The sequence below is a fragment of the Rattus rattus genome, chromosome 8 (genome assembly GCF_011064425.1).
Source record: "Rattus rattus isolate New Zealand chromosome 8, Rrattus_CSIRO_v1, whole genome shotgun sequence".
NCBI classification, from domain to species: domain Eukaryota; kingdom Metazoa; phylum Chordata; class Mammalia; order Rodentia; family Muridae; genus Rattus; species Rattus rattus.
In genome coordinates, this window is record NC_046161.1 from 53712704 (window position 1) to 53730404 (window position 17701).

Sequence of the window (17701 nt, forward strand, 5' to 3'; positions counted from 1 at the left end):
TACAACATGTTTTTTTCATCTTGCAGTACTGAAATTTACTCATGCAACAGCTTTTATTTTCCCTCTCATCAGTTGCTGGCAATTGCCTTCTACTTTATGGTTAATGTGTTTTTTTTATTTCTGAGACGGTGTAGCCCTTGCTGGCCTGGAACTTGCTGTGTAGATCAGGCTGATCTAGAGATCGGCCTGTGTCTGCTAACTGAAGGCGTGCACCTCCACGGACGACCTGTCTTACGTTTCCAAGTCAGACATCTGTTACAATGGGGTTCTTCCTTGGTTTATAATTAACCACAGAAGCATTTAACTCATAGAGGTTATGAGAAGCTGTTTTCAGGTTTAGGTGGTTTGTTTTAAATTCTGATGTTTGGGATCAAACCTGGGACATCATGCACGTTTATTAAGCACACTGCTGGCACTCACTGAGTTGTCTCCCCAGTTCAAGGTAACCTCTTATAACCCCTAGACTTCATTTATGAAAGTTAAGTAAAAGATTTCTATTGGAGAAACAATTAACTTATCTAGTGTTGTGCTATTGTCTATTTTGAACTAGTCTGATGCTAGTAGTTAAGTCAAGACTCCTAAGGAGTTTGTAGTCTAAAGATGGATTTAAAACTCATAATACTAAATTAAAGTAATTAGTGCCATGAAAATCTAGGTACTGTTCAAATTTTCATCAGAGTCTGACAGTCTATTTCTACATAGAAATTTAATGATAAAATAGTCTTGCCACTGTTTTGTTTTAGACAAAATTGAACTTTCACAACCCAATGCTGTATCTGTATTGTTTGGAGCACATTTCCTTTTGCTTAATAACAGTTCTTATTCTGTCATTGTTAGTATTAGCCTCAAGTGTTAAAGGTTAGAGATTAAAAACTTACAAGAGCTCAGAAAGGTTTTTTTTTTTTTGTAACCAATAGGAACCATTCCAAAGTAAAACAAGTCCTTCATCACTATCATATATTTTATGATTATATGAAAAGCCTGTTTAAGAAAAGAATCCTAAAGATGGGACTTAAAAATTTTAATTTCTCGTTATTGAATTGAGTTTGGTTCTCTTTAAAAAAAAATTATTTTCATTTTCTGTGCGTTGGTGTCTTGCCCGCATGTAGGTTTATGTGAGGGTATCAGACCTTGGAGTTACTGACAGTTGTGAGCTGCTATGTGGGTGTTGGAATTTGAACCTGGGTCTTCTGGAAGAACAGACAATGCTCTCAACCACTGTGCCATTCCTCCTGTCCCTTTACTTTGGTTCTTAACTAATTTTGCTGCTACCTTTCTTAAATGTATGCCATCATAGTATAATATATACAGTGATTATCACAGGGACTTCTGAATTCATCATGTATATAGATTCTTGGTTACACTATTGATTGGATAAGAAAATAAATCTGAGGACTTGGGAGGTGGCTCAGTAGCTAAGAACACTTGTTACCCAAGCATGGAGGCCTGAGTTTGGATCTCCAGCACCCACATTAAAGCTGAGTGTGGCTGCACACACCTGTAACCCTAGTTCTGTGACCAGTGGAGACAGGAACATTGCTGGAGATTTCCGGCCAGTCATCCTTGTCAAAGAAAGAAAAGAAAAGAAAAAAGTACACTCCAGGTTCAGTGAGAGATCCTATCTAATGGAGACAGACAGACAGACATGCCTGCATGCACACATACTTACACATAATATGAGAATAAATATAATAAATCAGATTTTGAGATTGACTAAGATTTGAAATTATTTATAGAATTTGCTAGGCCTTTTTGGCTTGTTCTGTCTTGTTAAGTTATAATTCATAGCAGGGTGTGGTGGCACATGCCTTTAATCCCAACAATTAGCAGGCAGATGCAGGCAGATCTCTGAGCCCAAGGCTAGAATTAATTGGTGAGTTCTGGGAGAGCCAGGGCTATGTAAAGAGTCACTGTCAAAAACAAAAACAAACAAAATTATAATTCATGCTATACTTTAGGAATATCTGCTAGGAACTGAAGCACAATCCTGTTTATTTTGTTTAAAGTGTACACAGTGGAAATCCTCAAGTCCACAAACAAGATGAACCAGCTTGGAAATCTAAGTTAGCAGGGCCTGGGCAACGAGAGGTAAGTATTGGATCTTGTTTATCTTTGCATTAGCATAGGTGCACATTATTTTGGAATTTACTATTTTTATAGGTAGAACACCATATTTTTACCCATTTATTTATTCATTTATTTATTTTAAAAGAAAAGCTTATAGGCTAAGACTTTTATAATTAGGAAGGTGTGTACTACTCAAGAACGGTACCTTAAAAGTACAAATTATAGCAAAAAAGGACAGTTTGTTCAGGTGATTTTGGTATGACTTGTGGTACTGAAGGGTAACTTAGTTCCCTATGGAGAAGACTAGTGTAGACTTAACTTGGATCCTTATCTGTTGTTCACAGTAATGAGTATAGGTTCTTTTTGGTCCTCCCTGTTACTTCTGCTAATGGACAGGGCATAGGGCATGATGGGGTGGAGGGAAGTTTCCAGACATTCATGAGCCCTCTTTCATTGGCATCTTCTCCCAAATTACAAAAACAAAACATTGTTGTGTTATTTGTTTTATCATTTGGTCAAGCAGGTTGCCAGACCGGCCCATAAAAAGAAAGCTCGAATGGCGCGGACGCGCTCCGATTTCTTGACTAGAGGTACTTTTGCCGATGGGGAGGGGGATACAGAGGAAGATGATTACGATGACATTATTGAGCCCCTTCTCTCCCTTGACCAAGCTTCTCACTCTGAGCTAGGGCCTGTATCCAGCCTGGGTCAGGCCTCTCACAGTGACTCCGAAATGGTAATTTTTACAGCAATAAGAAAAAACAGCAAGCAGATCTGCTGGAGTAGTCTTTGCTAATCTAAAGCTAACCTTCACAGCTTTTTTCCATGTAATGGCTTGTACATTAGAAGCCTCAGTGAACACAGCAACAAAAGCTAAGTCTAATTGAATAGAACTCAAATAAGGGGCACTTTAATTGTATATATCAAATGGTAAATTAGGCAAAATTAAGGTTATTTAATTAGCACTGATGTAGAAATGTTGACTATTTTACCTATAAAAGCCTAGAGTAGGAATCATTTTTAAATTTTTATTTTTGTAAAAGGCCAGATGATAAATATTTTAGACTTTGTAGATCATAGTTTTAGTTGCTTGACGCTACTTAATCTTGACCACTACATGTGAAAGCCATCATAGACAATACGATGAAAATGGGCATGGCATTTTAGTAAATACAGAGAAGTAGGCAATGGCTTTATTTGACTTACTGGTCAGAGTTTTCTGACCTGGTATATAAAGTAAGATGCCTGTTAAATAAATTCAGACTTTAACTGAAAGACTGTTCACTTAAAAAATAGGGATAGGGGAAGCTTTAAAGTTCCTACCTTCTCCTTTCTGGTAAGTAATAGAAAGGAAACATGAATTTTGTATAATGTAACTGGCATGATGGAACACAATTATCTCAAATTCAAGGCCAGCTTGAACTGTACAGTGAGACCAAGCCTCCCAAAGATTAAAATGGATATAATCACACATTTAGAATGCCAGGGCAGGACTGCCAAATTTTAATACCAACATGAGCTACATAGTTGAAGGCCAGGCTATCTCAAAAACACTACTAGAATCAAGCGTATACATGCAAGCCTCTGATCTCTAGCAAAGTACAAACACATGTAATTTAATGAGCAAAATGTCATCCTGGACCAACCCAACCAAATAGGTTATGTTTATCATGGATTTGTTTTAACAGAAATTAAAACATTTTAGTTAGTTTGAATAAACCCATATTCATTTTGGCTTAGGATATAACTTTTATTGTCATTTGAACCAAAATTAGAGCAACAGAGTATATGTATGATTGCATTTACAGTTATCTTAGGGTGAAGAGTTTAATTCTTGGGGCCAAGATAGTTGCTTAGGAGATAAAGTGCTGGCTGGACAAGGGCCTGAGTTTAGACTCCCAGTACCCATGTAAAAAGCCAAGCATGTCAGTATGAGCCCTTAACCTCAGACCTTAGAGGTAGAGATAGAAGAATCCCAGGGGTCCTGTGACCAGTCAGCTTTACCAAATGGCCACGCTCCAGATTCAGTGAGAAACTCAAAAAAACTAGGTAGCCGGGCATTGTGAATGTGCCTTTAATCCTAGCACTTGGCATTTTAATAGCAGAGGCCACATAATGTCAGGCCAAGCTATCCAGGATACATAGAAAAAGTAGAGTGATAGAGGAAGACACACACACACACATACACACATGCACGCACACACGCACGCATACATGCATATGTGCTTTATTCTATGATTGTTCTAGGAAATGACAGTATAGATACCCTAATAAACTAAGTCTAATAGGAACTAAAGCAATTATGGTTGATGAAATAGTTTTTATTTCCCTATATAAATCGACTCTCTAATCTTTAATGTTTCTTTACTGTGAAAGACTCTTATGATGATCTTTGAGTCATTACATATTTGAGGTTTAAACTTTTATGTTTGAATTATATTTAGACCAATTTAGAATTTTTCTAGATTTCTCAAATATTCTGAATATTCATCTCTTATGGAAGGCTAGACTCATTTCCTAAGGACAAAACAAACAAACAAAAAATACAGAACATGCTCCCTGATAAAACAAAATAAGTTATAGACCTGAAAACTGCAGAAGTTGGAAATGATCTATACTCTTCTCTTAAGGTGTATAAGTAGAGTTCAGAGCTCTTGATGGTAGGATTAAGTAATTATTATGAAGATGCCCTATATTTGAGTTATAATAGTGGATATATAGTGAATATATATATATATATATATATAAAATAGTTAAAATTTTGTATGGAACAAACAAATCTTACTGAAAATATAGCATTATCTAGTTTGTATAGATTTATTGTATATGGAAGAACTTAGCACTTTATAACTGCTGCTTTGTTCCTGAGAGTTTCTTTTGTACAATCCTTAGTCCTGTCAGTGGTAGAATACTTTTCACACTGGGAACTCTTGCTGGGATCACCCAGGAAGTTAGGCTTTCTGCTTGGAGCTTTTAGCTCCTTTGGTGTTGTGGCCTCTGTTCACCTGCTTGACAGTCACTGCATGCCCGTAGTTGTAGACCTTCTTGCACAGTGTGTCAGTCACCTCCAGCTTTCTTACTATCTATCCTGTTTAGCCTGTTTTAGGAACTGGTGGTGGTGGTGCTGGTTTCTGGTGGATGCTTGCATGAGGAAGCTTTGCTTTGTAGAATGAGCTAGTAGATATTTACTGGAGGGGGATGTAGAGGGAAGGGAAGGAATGGTTTTAAAATGTGTTTCTCTGATGATTCTGAAAATGTGTCATACATTCTAACTCTGATACTGTGATGATGAATCTTACTTTGAATTTATTGCATTCTCAAAATGCATGTTTTCAAAAGTGGATTTGAGTTTATTGGGCACATGAATTTCTAAAAAATGGATTTTTTTCCCCTGGGCGAAATGGTGTTATCACCACCAGTATTTGCTAACTAGGGAGCATGGTATTAGTTCTTAGCAGAAATGGCCATCTGCTCTTTTTAGTTTTAAAGTCACCGATCTTATAGAATTAAAAACAATTGCAAATTAATCACCTAAAGGGAATTTGAAATAAACACTATATCTGAAGATGGTTAATTAACAATCATTTGTAGGAGAGGGTAAGCAAAAGTTAATAGTTTCCCACTGCTGTGACTTTTATGCTTTTTTTTTTTTTGAAAGCTTCTATTTCAAACTGCAGTTTCAATATTCTCTTGGATATTTAATCCCACTTTGATTGTGTGTCTACCATATTGATATTTACCCAAGGAGAACAAAAGCATATTCTGCTAAAGTACATTTAAAAGATAACTTTCTGTGTTAGTGTTTAGTTTTTCAGTATGTCTTCTAGATGTTGAATTAGTTAAATTGTTTATATTTATCTGTGAGATTAGTTTAGGAAACATACATTTCTACACATAGTTTTTTTCCTTGCCATTACCCAGATTTAAACCACCTAAAACAGTGCTGCTGCTGTGGCATAGTTCCTTGCTAATTTTTTTCCTTTAAAGAACTTGGTCTTAAAACATATTTCCTAATGCAGCTTGACAAACTTTCACTTTTTGTTGTTTGTAAAGTTATTGGTTTCATCTACCTTTAAATATTTATTTACATAGAAGTCTGGAACATGTATTTTTATGATTAAAAAAATCTTTGTGTTCGATCACTCCTCTCCCTTTGTTTTTAAGATAGTGTCTTACTATAGCCTGGCTAGGCTGAAACTTGCTATAGTAGGCCATATTGGCTTAGGACTCTTAGAAATCCCTATATTAAATTACATGTCTGACAGAGACAAAAAAAGCTCTGCTTCCCAGGTGCTGCTGTTAAAGGTCTGTGCCACCACACGCACTGACCATTTCTTAATTACAGATTTGTGTTTATTTTTAAGTTTGCTGTGTTCTAGATTTCTGTAACAAAATTACCCGAAGTAACAACATAAATGATAGGCCTAGTCACGTGGCTCTGTTGCTTTGGTTCTATCAAGAAGCAGTATATCCTTTGTGGTGGCCAAAAAGAGAAAGGGTGTGGCTACCAAGGCATAGCCCAGTAACCATAGCCCACTAGTCATTGTCTATCTCATCTTTTCCAAAAAGGGATCATTTTTATTTATTATTATTTTTCCATTTTCTACTTCATTGGCTTCTGCTTTTATCTTAATGTCTGTAATACTTACAATTGGTATATATGATCAGTTTTTGTGAATGTACCACAAGTATTTGATGAAAGTTCTCTGTTCATAGCATAAAGTTTAAAAATACACCCATAATCTCTCCCTCTTCCTGATGCTGTTCTTGACGTTTTCCTTATGTTTTGTATACTGCTCTGTCTCAAGCTGAGAATGGTAAGGTAAATCCTCTATTCCTTCTTAATTCTGGCTTTTAGTATTTAAAGAAGCACTCTTGTCGCATTTAAAGTTCTTAATTTTTGGTTCTTGTTAGTAATATCTCTGATTCTCTTCCCTTGATATGCCTTTGCTTAGCCCTTTATTTTATCTTCACTTAAATGTTTTCTGTAAAGTAGAATCCCACTTTGAATAAAATAGAAAAGTATTTTCCTTTCATGGGTGAGTCAGATCTTTATTGATCTGGTAAGTCGGTCCATAGTAACTCTTATTTTTTAAAGGACGGTATCACCATACCTTAGTTTTTATTAAGTAATACCTAGTTAACTTGCATCTGTGACACAACTCTCAGTCATTCTGATTGCTCATCTTCTTTATATCTGTTTTAGGAACTTTTCTTTGTCAGAACGTATAATTTAATATTTTTTTCTTTAAGTCCCAACTTTGTGTTTACCTTAGATCTACTAAATTTATTTGCTTAGATGAAGTTCTTCTAGCAGTCAGTAGTTACTCAGGAAGGACTTAAAATAATTTTAAGTCATAACTCAGTTACAGAAATCTAGAACACGGCAAACTCATCTGACTTTTTTCTTTTTCTGTAGCCTTGATATTTTCGGAACCATCTTGACTACATTAAATCCATGATTTAGGGGCTATGGAAATGGCTCAGTGGTTAAGAGCACTGCTTGTTCTTGTACCTTCATTGTGGTTTATACCCATCCAGAGGATCCTATAGGCATGCACATTGTCATGCATACAAGCAAAACATTCATATACATAAAATAATATAAATATCTAATAAAATAAGTGATTTACATTTTAAGTCAGTGGTTCACCTTGCTATGCCTAAATTTTTTGAAAATGCTGTTTTATAGATATCTTTATGTAGTATTCTTTGGCCATTCTAATTCTCTGTTATTTGTGATTTATTTGATCTGAGTGTTCAGATTTTTGTTTCAGGTGTTTCAGGATATGGTTTCGAGTTGGTCATTTTAGATTAATGATCCATTATACCTACTAGATTCTTTCTGTATGTAAATTCTTGTCTTAGTTTTGTCTTTGGAGAAGTTATCTTTATATTTACTATTATTTTGTGTCTCTTGTTTAGGAACTTCAGGTATTAGGAATAGTGATTTTTGTTTGTCTTTATCTATCTTGTCTCTGACAATTTTTGCTTTTATAGCCTTTATTATTTTCCCAATTAAAATTTTGTGTTTTTCTTTCCCTCTTTTGGTACTTTGTAACTTATTTCCAGGTTAATTTTACTTTATTGATTACATTCGTTTTTTTCTCAGTACTCACTTTTACTTACCTCCGTCCTTTCCACTTCCATTCCCACCTTCTTCCCTATAGACTCCTTTCCTACACACATACACACCTTTTTGTTTTGTTTTGTGCCCACTGATTTTAACAAACCATGTAGCCCCAAGTTTGGAACTATTTTGTACACTGTGAAAGACAGTGACTATTCTTTTCTTAGAACCTATCAGTTGCCAGTGGTTCATCATGGGGAGATTGAGCCCTATCAGTCCCTCCCATCTCAGACTGGTGGTTGACAGTCTCAGTGCAGGCGACCCCTGCTACCTTAAGATCATGTTTGTAGTTGTGGCATGCCTTGAAGAAACCATTTTATAAGCCCTCCCCTCCTTATGCTGTGCCACTTCTTTTTCAATGTCCCATGGACCTTAAGTGGGTAGTATAAATGTCCTGTTCAGGGTTGAGCTGTCAACTATCATTTATTCTAAGCCTCTTGAGTTCCAAGGAGACTCTTTAATCACTGCTCTTCACTGCAGAGAGAAGCTTCTCTGATTAAGGATGAGAATAGCACTTGTCTGTGGAAATAAACATAAATATTAAGAATACAGTGGAGTGCCTTGTCAGTTTAGGTGAAAGACAATAGTGTGGTCTTCACTCACCTGTGACCTCAGCCATTTTCTTTTTGAGACAGGTTTTTATTATATAGATAGAGCTGTGTTGTAACTTCTATTCCACATTGGCCTTAAACTCACAGAGATCCTCTTGCCTCTTCCTCCCAGACATGGGTTCTTGACCACATTTACAATATCAGATATATACTTTCTCCCATGGAGCAGCAAGCTGTCCCCCTCCCAGCTAGCTTTCACAGTGTTGGAAGGCACTGTGCGTGCTGCAGAGGTGGATACAGCATCAATAGTCTTCCCTGGCTGGGACCCCTAAGAACAGCAACACCAGTGGCAGGAAGATGTGCCCACTGGGGTAATACTGACATACCTGTTACAGGGAGTAATGACTAAGTTGTTTTGATTCTTATTTTGGTTTAATTTCTTAGTGATTGCACTTTTGTATAGGTGTTGTATGTTTTAATTTATTCCCTTTATGTATTTGGGTTGGTTTATAAGATTAAAAAATTAAGAATATCTCCTCTATCAGTGTAACAAAATACAGTTTCTTTATGGAAAGCTTGTTCTCCTTTGGTGATCAAGCAATGCTTCATTCCCTTTTCTCTTTTAACTTTTTGATTCTGGATGTTTGAGCTCTTTTTCTTTATAATAGAGTGTCCAAAGGAGAAATTTTTCCTATCCTTTTACAAATTTACTTTTTCTCTAGAAGCTATGGCTTTAGCAATTTCAGGTCTTTTCCTTTATTTTCTGAGGCAGAAGTTTCTCTCTGTAGTGAAGGCTGGTCAAATTGACAGCAGTTTTTCAGTGTTGACCTTTCAAAACCTGGGACTTCAGGTGTGAGCTACTCTGCTCAGCTTCTCTTCTGTGTTGATGCTTCAGGTAGAACTTTTCTTTCTGTCTTTTACTTTCAGTCTGTCATAAGGCTACTGCCAGTTTTATCTTTTGTTCTTCCACACAGTTTCCTTAGACCGACTTTATTCTTGGCAAAAGTAGGTGTTGGGATTGTAAGAATTTTTGGGATTATGTTTCACTATGTGCCTGCAAGTAATCTGAAGTTTGCATGTACTTTTATTTGCAAGTGTTTACTAGGTTTTGTTATTTTTATTCTTGTTTGAGAATGTTACTATGTGTTTAAGCTGCTTGAGTTTATAGGTTGAATATCGTTTTTTTTTTTTTTTTTTTTTTGTTTTTTTTAGGTTGAATATCAGTATTCTTTTTTTTTTCCTCTTAGGGAAAAAAAATTTTATTTTCTTGTTTGGGAATATAGGGTTATTTTATCTTGTTGTGTTTCCTCTACATTGCTAGAATTTACTAATTGCAGCCTTATGCCATCACTTAAAATAGCATTACCAGATATCAGAAATATAAGAGTCATGAGACCAGGAGTAGTGCACATCTCTAATCCTAGCACACAGGAAGCAGAATCAGATAGATCTTTGTGAGTTCCAGGCCAGCAAGGACTGCGTAGTGAGACTTTGACTTAAAACAATGGAGCTGGAAAGACACCTCAGTAGTTCTTGTACTGATCTTGCAGAGGACCCATGTTCAGTCCCTAATACCTATGCCAAGCCCCTCTCCACTGATTCCAACTACAGTTCCAGGAGCATTTGACACATCCCACACACACTGTACAAACCTACACTCACACACATGCAACTAAAAATAAAAATGAAAAAAAGAAAGATTAGGAGTGTAAGATTAGGAGTGTGTGTGCAAAGGCATCGTCTAGGGCCAGCACCAACAGTGGCTTGGTGGATATGGTTTCCATATAAAAGGCCTTTGTGGTAGAGTCCCACCCTCTCAAAAGAATCTGCTGTGTCAGCAGCCACTGGCCCAGGTCCAGAGTCCACCTTGATGAAATTCTAGCAGTTTCTTTCTTTCTTTTTTCTTTTTTAAATGGGTAACACACATTATTTCAGAATTGGAGTCTTAAACAATCTATTATCTTATGATTGCAGAAGTCAGAATTGTTTTTATTTTTTTTTATTTTTACATATTGTTGTTTCAGTCGCTTTTTTTTATTGGATATTTTTTATTTACATTCCAAATGTTAATCCCTTTCCCATCCATAAACCCCCTATGCCATCACCCTCCCCTTCTTCTATAGGGGTGTTCCCCTTCCCCAACTCCCCCCGTTTCCTGACATTCTCCTACACTGGGGAGGTCTAGCCTTGGCAGAACCAAGGGCTTCTTCTCCTCCCATTGGTGCCTAACATGGCCAACCTCTGCTACATATGCAGCTGGAGCCATGGGTTTCTTTTTTTCTTTAAAATTTATGGCAACATTCTGAGCCACTTCCTCTTTTTCTTAATACTCAGATGTATAGTTCATGTATCAGAAGAAGGCTTTCTCGATCCAAAGTGTAGTTCTGCTCTGGTCTGATTTCCTAGCACAAAATTCAAGCTTCCCATGAACCTCCTACAGCCATGGAGCACAGTCTCCATTCCCTTACCGAATTATATACAGCTGTCTTAGGAACAGCAAAATCTCAGCCTTCCCAGTACCTACTGTTTTTTTGTGTTTGTGTTGTAATACATGAGTGCATGTGTAAGTACTCGCATGGAGCTTAGCCATTAATTCTTGGTATTGCCCTTCAGTTATAGTCTACATTAGTTTTTGGGTAAAAGAGACTTTCATTGGGGTGGAAATTCACCAATTTGGTGGGGCCTGCTGCCCAACAAACACCAGCCTGTCTCTGCATTCCCAGGGCTAGAATTAGAAGTATGCACCACCCTACCTGGTCCTCCATCTTCACCACCATCACTGTCACCATCACCACCACCACCATCACCACCATCATCATCACCACCACCACCACCACCACCACCACCATCATCATCACCACCACCACCAACAACAAATATTTATATTCTGGAGCTAGAGCTTAGGTCTTCATGCTCTCATGCTTGCCTAAACACTTTATGGACTGAGGATCTCTAAGACTTACACTTTATTTTCTTTCTGAAATCTTGATTCACCTTCAATATCTGTATCCCATAATCAGTCCTCTTCAGTTTTATTCTGTAGCCATGCCAATATGTGTATTCTGTGTCCTAAACAAGGATAAACAGTAAGCCTGCTGATTGGTAATCTCAATGAATATGAACCAAAAATAAAGCCTCCACATTTTCCCCCAAGAGAGAGATAAATGCCCATGTAAATCTAGAGTTGGATTAATATTTGACTTTAATGTATTTTTGAGGAACATAGTTTATAGATAGTGAATATACTCTTTTGAATTACATTAAGTGCTACATCTTTTATCCTTGTAAAATTGAATGTATTGCATTGTTATTAACTTGATAATTGATTTATTCACTTTTTATTCATTTTTATAAATGAGGTCTAGTATATGCAGTGACATGTGCAGACCTTCAGTTGACAGTTTGCTCTTCGAGGACTATGTATACAACTATGAAATGTATGTTTCAAGTAATAAGGTTTCTGTAACATCAGTTCCCTCATGTTTCTACTCAATTTCCTCCTTCACTCTATTCTAGAACTTTATAGAAATGTAATTAGGCAATATGTAGAATTTTTTTAAGATGTATATTGAGGTGGTATCTCTGGAATTTTACATAAATTTTCCATTTCCCTTTTTTATCCATGTAAAGTACAATTATAATTACTATTTTAATATCCTTCTGATTGAACAATTCAGTTAATCTAAATGGCTTGATTTTTCTTCTTGTTATATTCCTACTTTTCACTTTTTAAAATTTAATAGTTTACATTATGATTTTTTTTTTCTGGCTAGTTGAGGGATTTTTTTCACTCTCAGTTTTCTGTATACTATGGTTTTCTGCTAATATTCCAGTTCTGGAATATAACTGTTCTGGAAACAGTCTGATTCTTTCAGGTCTTTCAAAATCCGTCCACCCAAACAGTGCTCAGTTGAGGGGTAATTATTTTGATTACTGAGGCAAGTTCACTTGTGTCCTATAGTGGCCTATGCAGGACAGAGTTGAGGTCCTGGCTCTGGGCACCAGCATCATTACTAACCTTACCTTTAATCATTCCAGATCTGTCCTTGGCGTTGGGTTGTTTTCACACACAACACTATTGATTAGTACTAATCCAAGTACGAAAGGGAATCCTATGTGATCTCAGATCTCTTCTATTGTGCATCTCTCCCTTTCCCAACACTGTGACTTGGTCACTAGGTGCTTGGATTGCTATAAGCTTTTATCTGCTTCATGTGTTCAGCTCAAGGAGTGTAGAATTTCACCCGGGGTTCCCCTCTCTCTGTCATAGCACAGGAACTAGTAAGTAATATCTTGCGGCAGTAAGTGAAGCAGGTATAAGCTACCTACTTCTTATCAGTTGTTTTAAAAACCATTCTGTCTGACTGTTTATGCATTAGATCTGGATTTCCTGTACACTGTATGGCCACAGACATCTGTCTATGACAGCTCTGGGTATTTTCTGACGTTGTGCCATAGCCAAGCATATCAGAAGGCTAATGGATACATTAACAGATGAAATATAAGAAAATTACTTGAATAACAATTCTCAGAAGTAAATTGTCCTTAGAGGAGGGTACATAAAATTGAAAAGATAGTTTGATAACATAAATTATTTATAATTTAGAACATAGGTGATTTTTTTCTTCTGTTGTAGCCTAGTTCTTTTAAACTTTGACTGGATATAACAATAATCTATAACCCATAAAAATAATTTAAAAAAAGGTACAAAACAGTGCTGTGTTATTTCTCAGATTTGGATTCTTTGGAGTTTGTCTTTGAATGGTCTTGACTGTTTCCCTCACTTCCTGTTGAGTTCTTGCTGAATTGCCAGTGACTGTGAACTGATGATTACTGAGTTAAGTCAGTCATGCTACTATGTTTACTTGATTTTAAATTTTTGCCATGTATAATTCCTACAGACGTCACAACGATTTTCTTCAGTTGATGAACAAGCAAGGCTTCATAAGGCTATGTCTCAAGGAGAGATTACAAAATTGGCAGGACGACAGAAGTCTTCAGATTTGGACATAAGGTATGAGGTATATAAAGAAATACTAGGTGTTTCTTTAAAAGATTATTTAATTTTATAGGCAGTGATGTTTTGCCTGAATGTGTGTTTCTGTGAGGGTGTCGGTCCCCTGGACCCTGGAACTGAGTTATAGACAGCTCTGAGCTGCCATGTGGTTGTTGGGCAACAAACCGGGGTTCTCTGGAAGAGCAAGCAGCCAGTGCTCTCCACAGCTGAGCCATCTCTCCAGCCCTGACTAATATAATACTTTCAATGATTTTATTTAATAATTTAAGTTTTTAAATTAAGCAATTTGCTTTTAAGAAAAACACTTTACAGTCTAGGTCCTTTTATTTCACTTTGTACATTAAGTCTTGAATTTACAGGCCATAGACTCCAGCAACTAACCTTTCTGTTTGTTCTCATACATGTAGTGCACTTCTCTTGGTAGAGCAGTGGTACTTTAGATAATTTTGGGTTTTATTGTTGTTGTTTTGTTTCGTTTTCCTGATCATTTCCTTTTGCCTGTTTAAGAGAGCTGTCTCCTGGAGTGATTAACAGGATCAATTTTTACATCATCTCTCTTGGAAAGAGTCTTGCCCTTATCTTGCTTGTTTATAATGATGCCCTTTGACATGCTGGGTGTTGTATACAGTTCTTGTTTTTATAAAAGAATGCCACTTGTGAGGCATTCTTTTTTTTTTTTTTTTTTTTTAAACAATGCTCATTGCCTTGATGTCTTAATTTTCATCCTTTATAGATGTGCATGTGTGAGGCCAAAGGAATACCTCCATGTTTCTTTAAAGGCATAGAGAACAGATAGTAGGTGGCGCTCCTTTTTCCCTTTGTGTTTTATTATTTTGACAAGTTACTGGAGGATGGCTGCCATGGTTTTAGCCTTAAGTTTTAAGAACTAAGTAGTAGTATTGCTAAGTACGTTAATACGCTCGCTTGCTCGCACGCACGCGCGCGCGCGCGCGCGCGCGCAAACACACACACACACACACACACACACACACTGAGCTTTATCCTCTTATGTGGATAACAATATGATTTGGGGGAGGTTTCTTAATCATTATGTGACTTATACTGTATTGTAAAAGGTGAGAGATTAGGAAGGATGAAATTGATATTTTTCAGTTTTAGGCTTGTAATATATGTAATATATTCTGCACTAAATTGTTTTAGGAAAATACTTTCGAGTTGAGGATAGCCAGCCACAGCTGTTATACAGAGAAACCCTGTCTCAATCTCCCTACACTCCCAAAAGCAAGAAAACAAAAGAAAAAGACTTTTAGAAAATAGTTTTGTTTCTTTTAAGTTGCTTGTGGGAGGGCTAGGGTGAGGTGCAGCAGTCATGAGTGTTTGCTGGAAGCGTGAGGCCTAAATTAAGTACTCCATAAAGAGTACAGGGTTGAAGAGATGGCTTGGCAGTTAGAAGTACTTACTGATTTTTTAGAGCACCTGTGTTCAGTTCCGCACCCAAAAGTTGGCTCACAATTGTTTTTTACTTTTTGAGGCTGGGTTGATGTTCGAATTCTTCAACTGGAAATTTTTTCTGGTCACAGGAGATTGCCAGTTCAGGCTCCATATCTCCCTGACCTACCCTCTTTTTAAGTCTTAGCTAGAGTCATCCTCGTAGACTTCTGGGAGTTTCTATTGCATTAGGTTTCTTCCTTGCCCCTGAAATGCCCCCCAATTCCAGTTGTCGGCCAAGTACTCCTTCCCTCCATCTTTGACACATCTAATCCCTCCTGTTAATGTGCTCTCTGGCCTGCAGTCTACCCATGATATCTATTCTATTTCCCCTTCTCACACAGATGCTTGACTCCTCCTGTCCCCAAGCCCTCCTTATTATTTAACTCTCTGGGTCTGTGGATTGTCCTTTACTTTACAACTAATGTCCACTTATAGATGAGTACATACCATGTTTGTCTTTTTGGGCATAGGTTACCTTACTCAGGATGATTTTTTTCTTGTTCCATCCATTTGCTTGCAAATTTCATGATGTTATTTTTTTTAACAGCTGAGTAAAAATCCACTGTGTAAATTATTACATTTCGTTAACCATTCTTCAGTTGAAAGACTTCTAGGTTCTTTCCAGTTTCTAGCTATTATGAATAAAGTTGCTATGACCATAGTAGAGCAAGTGTTTTTGTGGTAGTGTCCTTTGGGTATATGCCCAGGAGTGGTAGAGCTGGATCTTGAGATAGACCCATTGACAATTTTCTGAGAAACCATCATATTGATTTCCAAAATAGATGTACAAGTTTTCATTCTTACCAGCAGTAGAAGACATATTAAAAAACTTGTACTTCACAAAATTAGAAAACCTCAAAGAAATGGACAATTTTCTTGATAGATACCACTTACCAAAAATATATCAAGATCAAATAAATAATTTAAGTAAAGAACTATAACCCCTAAGGAATAGAAGCGTTATTAAATGTCTCCTGACACTCCTCTTCCAAAAAGCTTAGGGCCAGACAGTCCAGAATACTAACAGACTTGCAAAGGAAAGCTAATACCAATCAATACTCCTCAAATTATTCCACAAAATATAAACAGAAAAATATTGGCAATTTCATTTTTTGAGATCTGTTACCCTGATACCCAAACCACAAAATTCAAAAAGGAGAAAGAATTACATATATAAAAATACCCAATAAAAATATAAAATACCCAATAAAATACTTTCAAACTGAATCCAAGAACTCATCACACAAAACAAAAACATCATGAATCATGATCAAGTAGGCTTTATCCCAGAGAGGCATATAAACAAACTAAAAGATTAAAACCAAATGATTATCTCATAAGATGCTAAAAAAGCTTTTGACAGCATTCAACACCCCTTCATAATAAAAGTCTTAGAGAGATCAGGGATACAAAAGACCTACCTAAACATAATAAAGTCAGTTATGGCAAGCTGATAGCCAACATCAAGTTAAATGGAGAGAAACTGAAAGCAATTCCACTAAAGTCCGGAACAAGACATGGATTTGTTACCTAGTAGGCATTGAACATTTTCAAATTCAATCTGTATATTCATTCACAAATTAATATACAGATTAGTGAACCCCTTCCCCCAGTACAAAGTTAGAATACATAGTACATGGTTATGTGAACTGCTATTATTTTAGTGTGCTTCATTGATCTACATGAAAAAAGAGCTTTATGTATCACGAAAAAGAAATAGATAAGTGTAACAAACTGCCCAGCCTGTTGGCACTGACCATTAATCCCAGTTACTTGAAGATAAGCTAGGATGAACACAAGTTAAAGGCTTGCCTCAACCTATAGAGTTTAAGGTCATCCTGGAATGCTGTCTTAAAATAAAAGAAAAACCAGGTACAGAGGTGGAGCTCAGTGTAGCATTAGTTACTTTCCTGTTGCTATGATAAGACACCATGACCAAGGCAATTTATAGAAGGAAAAGGTTATGCTGACTTATAGTTCCAACGGGTTATGAGTCGATCGTGTACTACATTTTCTGTATCCATTCCTCTGTTGAAGAGTATCTGGGTTCTTTCCAGCTTCTGACTGTTCTAAATAGGGCTGCTATGAACATAGTGGAGCATGTGTCTTTATTGTATGTTGGAGCATCTTTTGGGTATATGCCCAGAAGTGGTATAACTGGGTCTTCAGGTAGTACTATGTCCAAATTTCTGAGGAACCTCCAGACTGATTTCCAGAGTGGTTGTACCAGCTTGCAATCCCACCAACAATGGAGGAGTGTCCCTCTTTCTCCACATCCTCACCAGCATCTGTTGTCACCTGAGTTTTTGATCTTAGCTATTCTGACTGGTGTGAGGTGGAATCTCAGGGCTGTTTTTTTTTTTTTTTTGTTTTTTTTTTGATTTGCATTTCCCTGACAACTAAGGCTGTTGAACATTTCTTTAGGTGCTTCATGGCCACTTGGTATTCCTCAGCTGAGATTCTTTGTTTAGCTCTGTATCCCAT

The 17701-nt window shown here is 36.8% G+C and overlaps 1 protein-coding gene and 1 long non-coding RNA gene across 7 annotated transcripts in view; one reads left to right on the forward strand and one right to left on the reverse strand.

The window, feature by feature from the left end:
• Window positions 1-17701, forward strand: part of Myo9a (myosin IXA) — a 191584-nt gene that overhangs the window by 123995 nt on the left and 49888 nt on the right. For 2 of the 4 annotated variants that reach the window (XM_032909329.1, XM_032909330.1), the window contains exons 26-28: window positions 2007-2088; window positions 2591-2803; window positions 13650-13762. In XM_032909329.1, coding sequence (XP_032765220.1) covers window positions 2007-2088; window positions 2591-2803; window positions 13650-13762 — 408 coding nt within the window. The remainder of the gene's footprint in view (window positions 1-2006; window positions 2089-2590; window positions 2804-13649; window positions 13763-17701) is intronic. The other 2 variants (XM_032909331.1, XM_032909332.1) reach the window with 1 other exon arrangement.
• The window catches only part of LOC116906591, a 109482-nt gene that overhangs the window by 32140 nt on the left and 59641 nt on the right, over window positions 1-17701 (reverse strand). The window contains exon 1 of one of the 3 annotated variants that reach the window (XR_004388750.1): window positions 11743-11817. The exons of 1 other annotated variant lie outside the window; for it this stretch is intronic. This is a non-coding gene — a long non-coding RNA (uncharacterized LOC116906591). Of the gene's footprint in view, window positions 1-11711; window positions 11818-17701 lie in introns of those variants that run through there. One more of the 3 variants, XR_004388751.1, reaches the window with a different exon arrangement.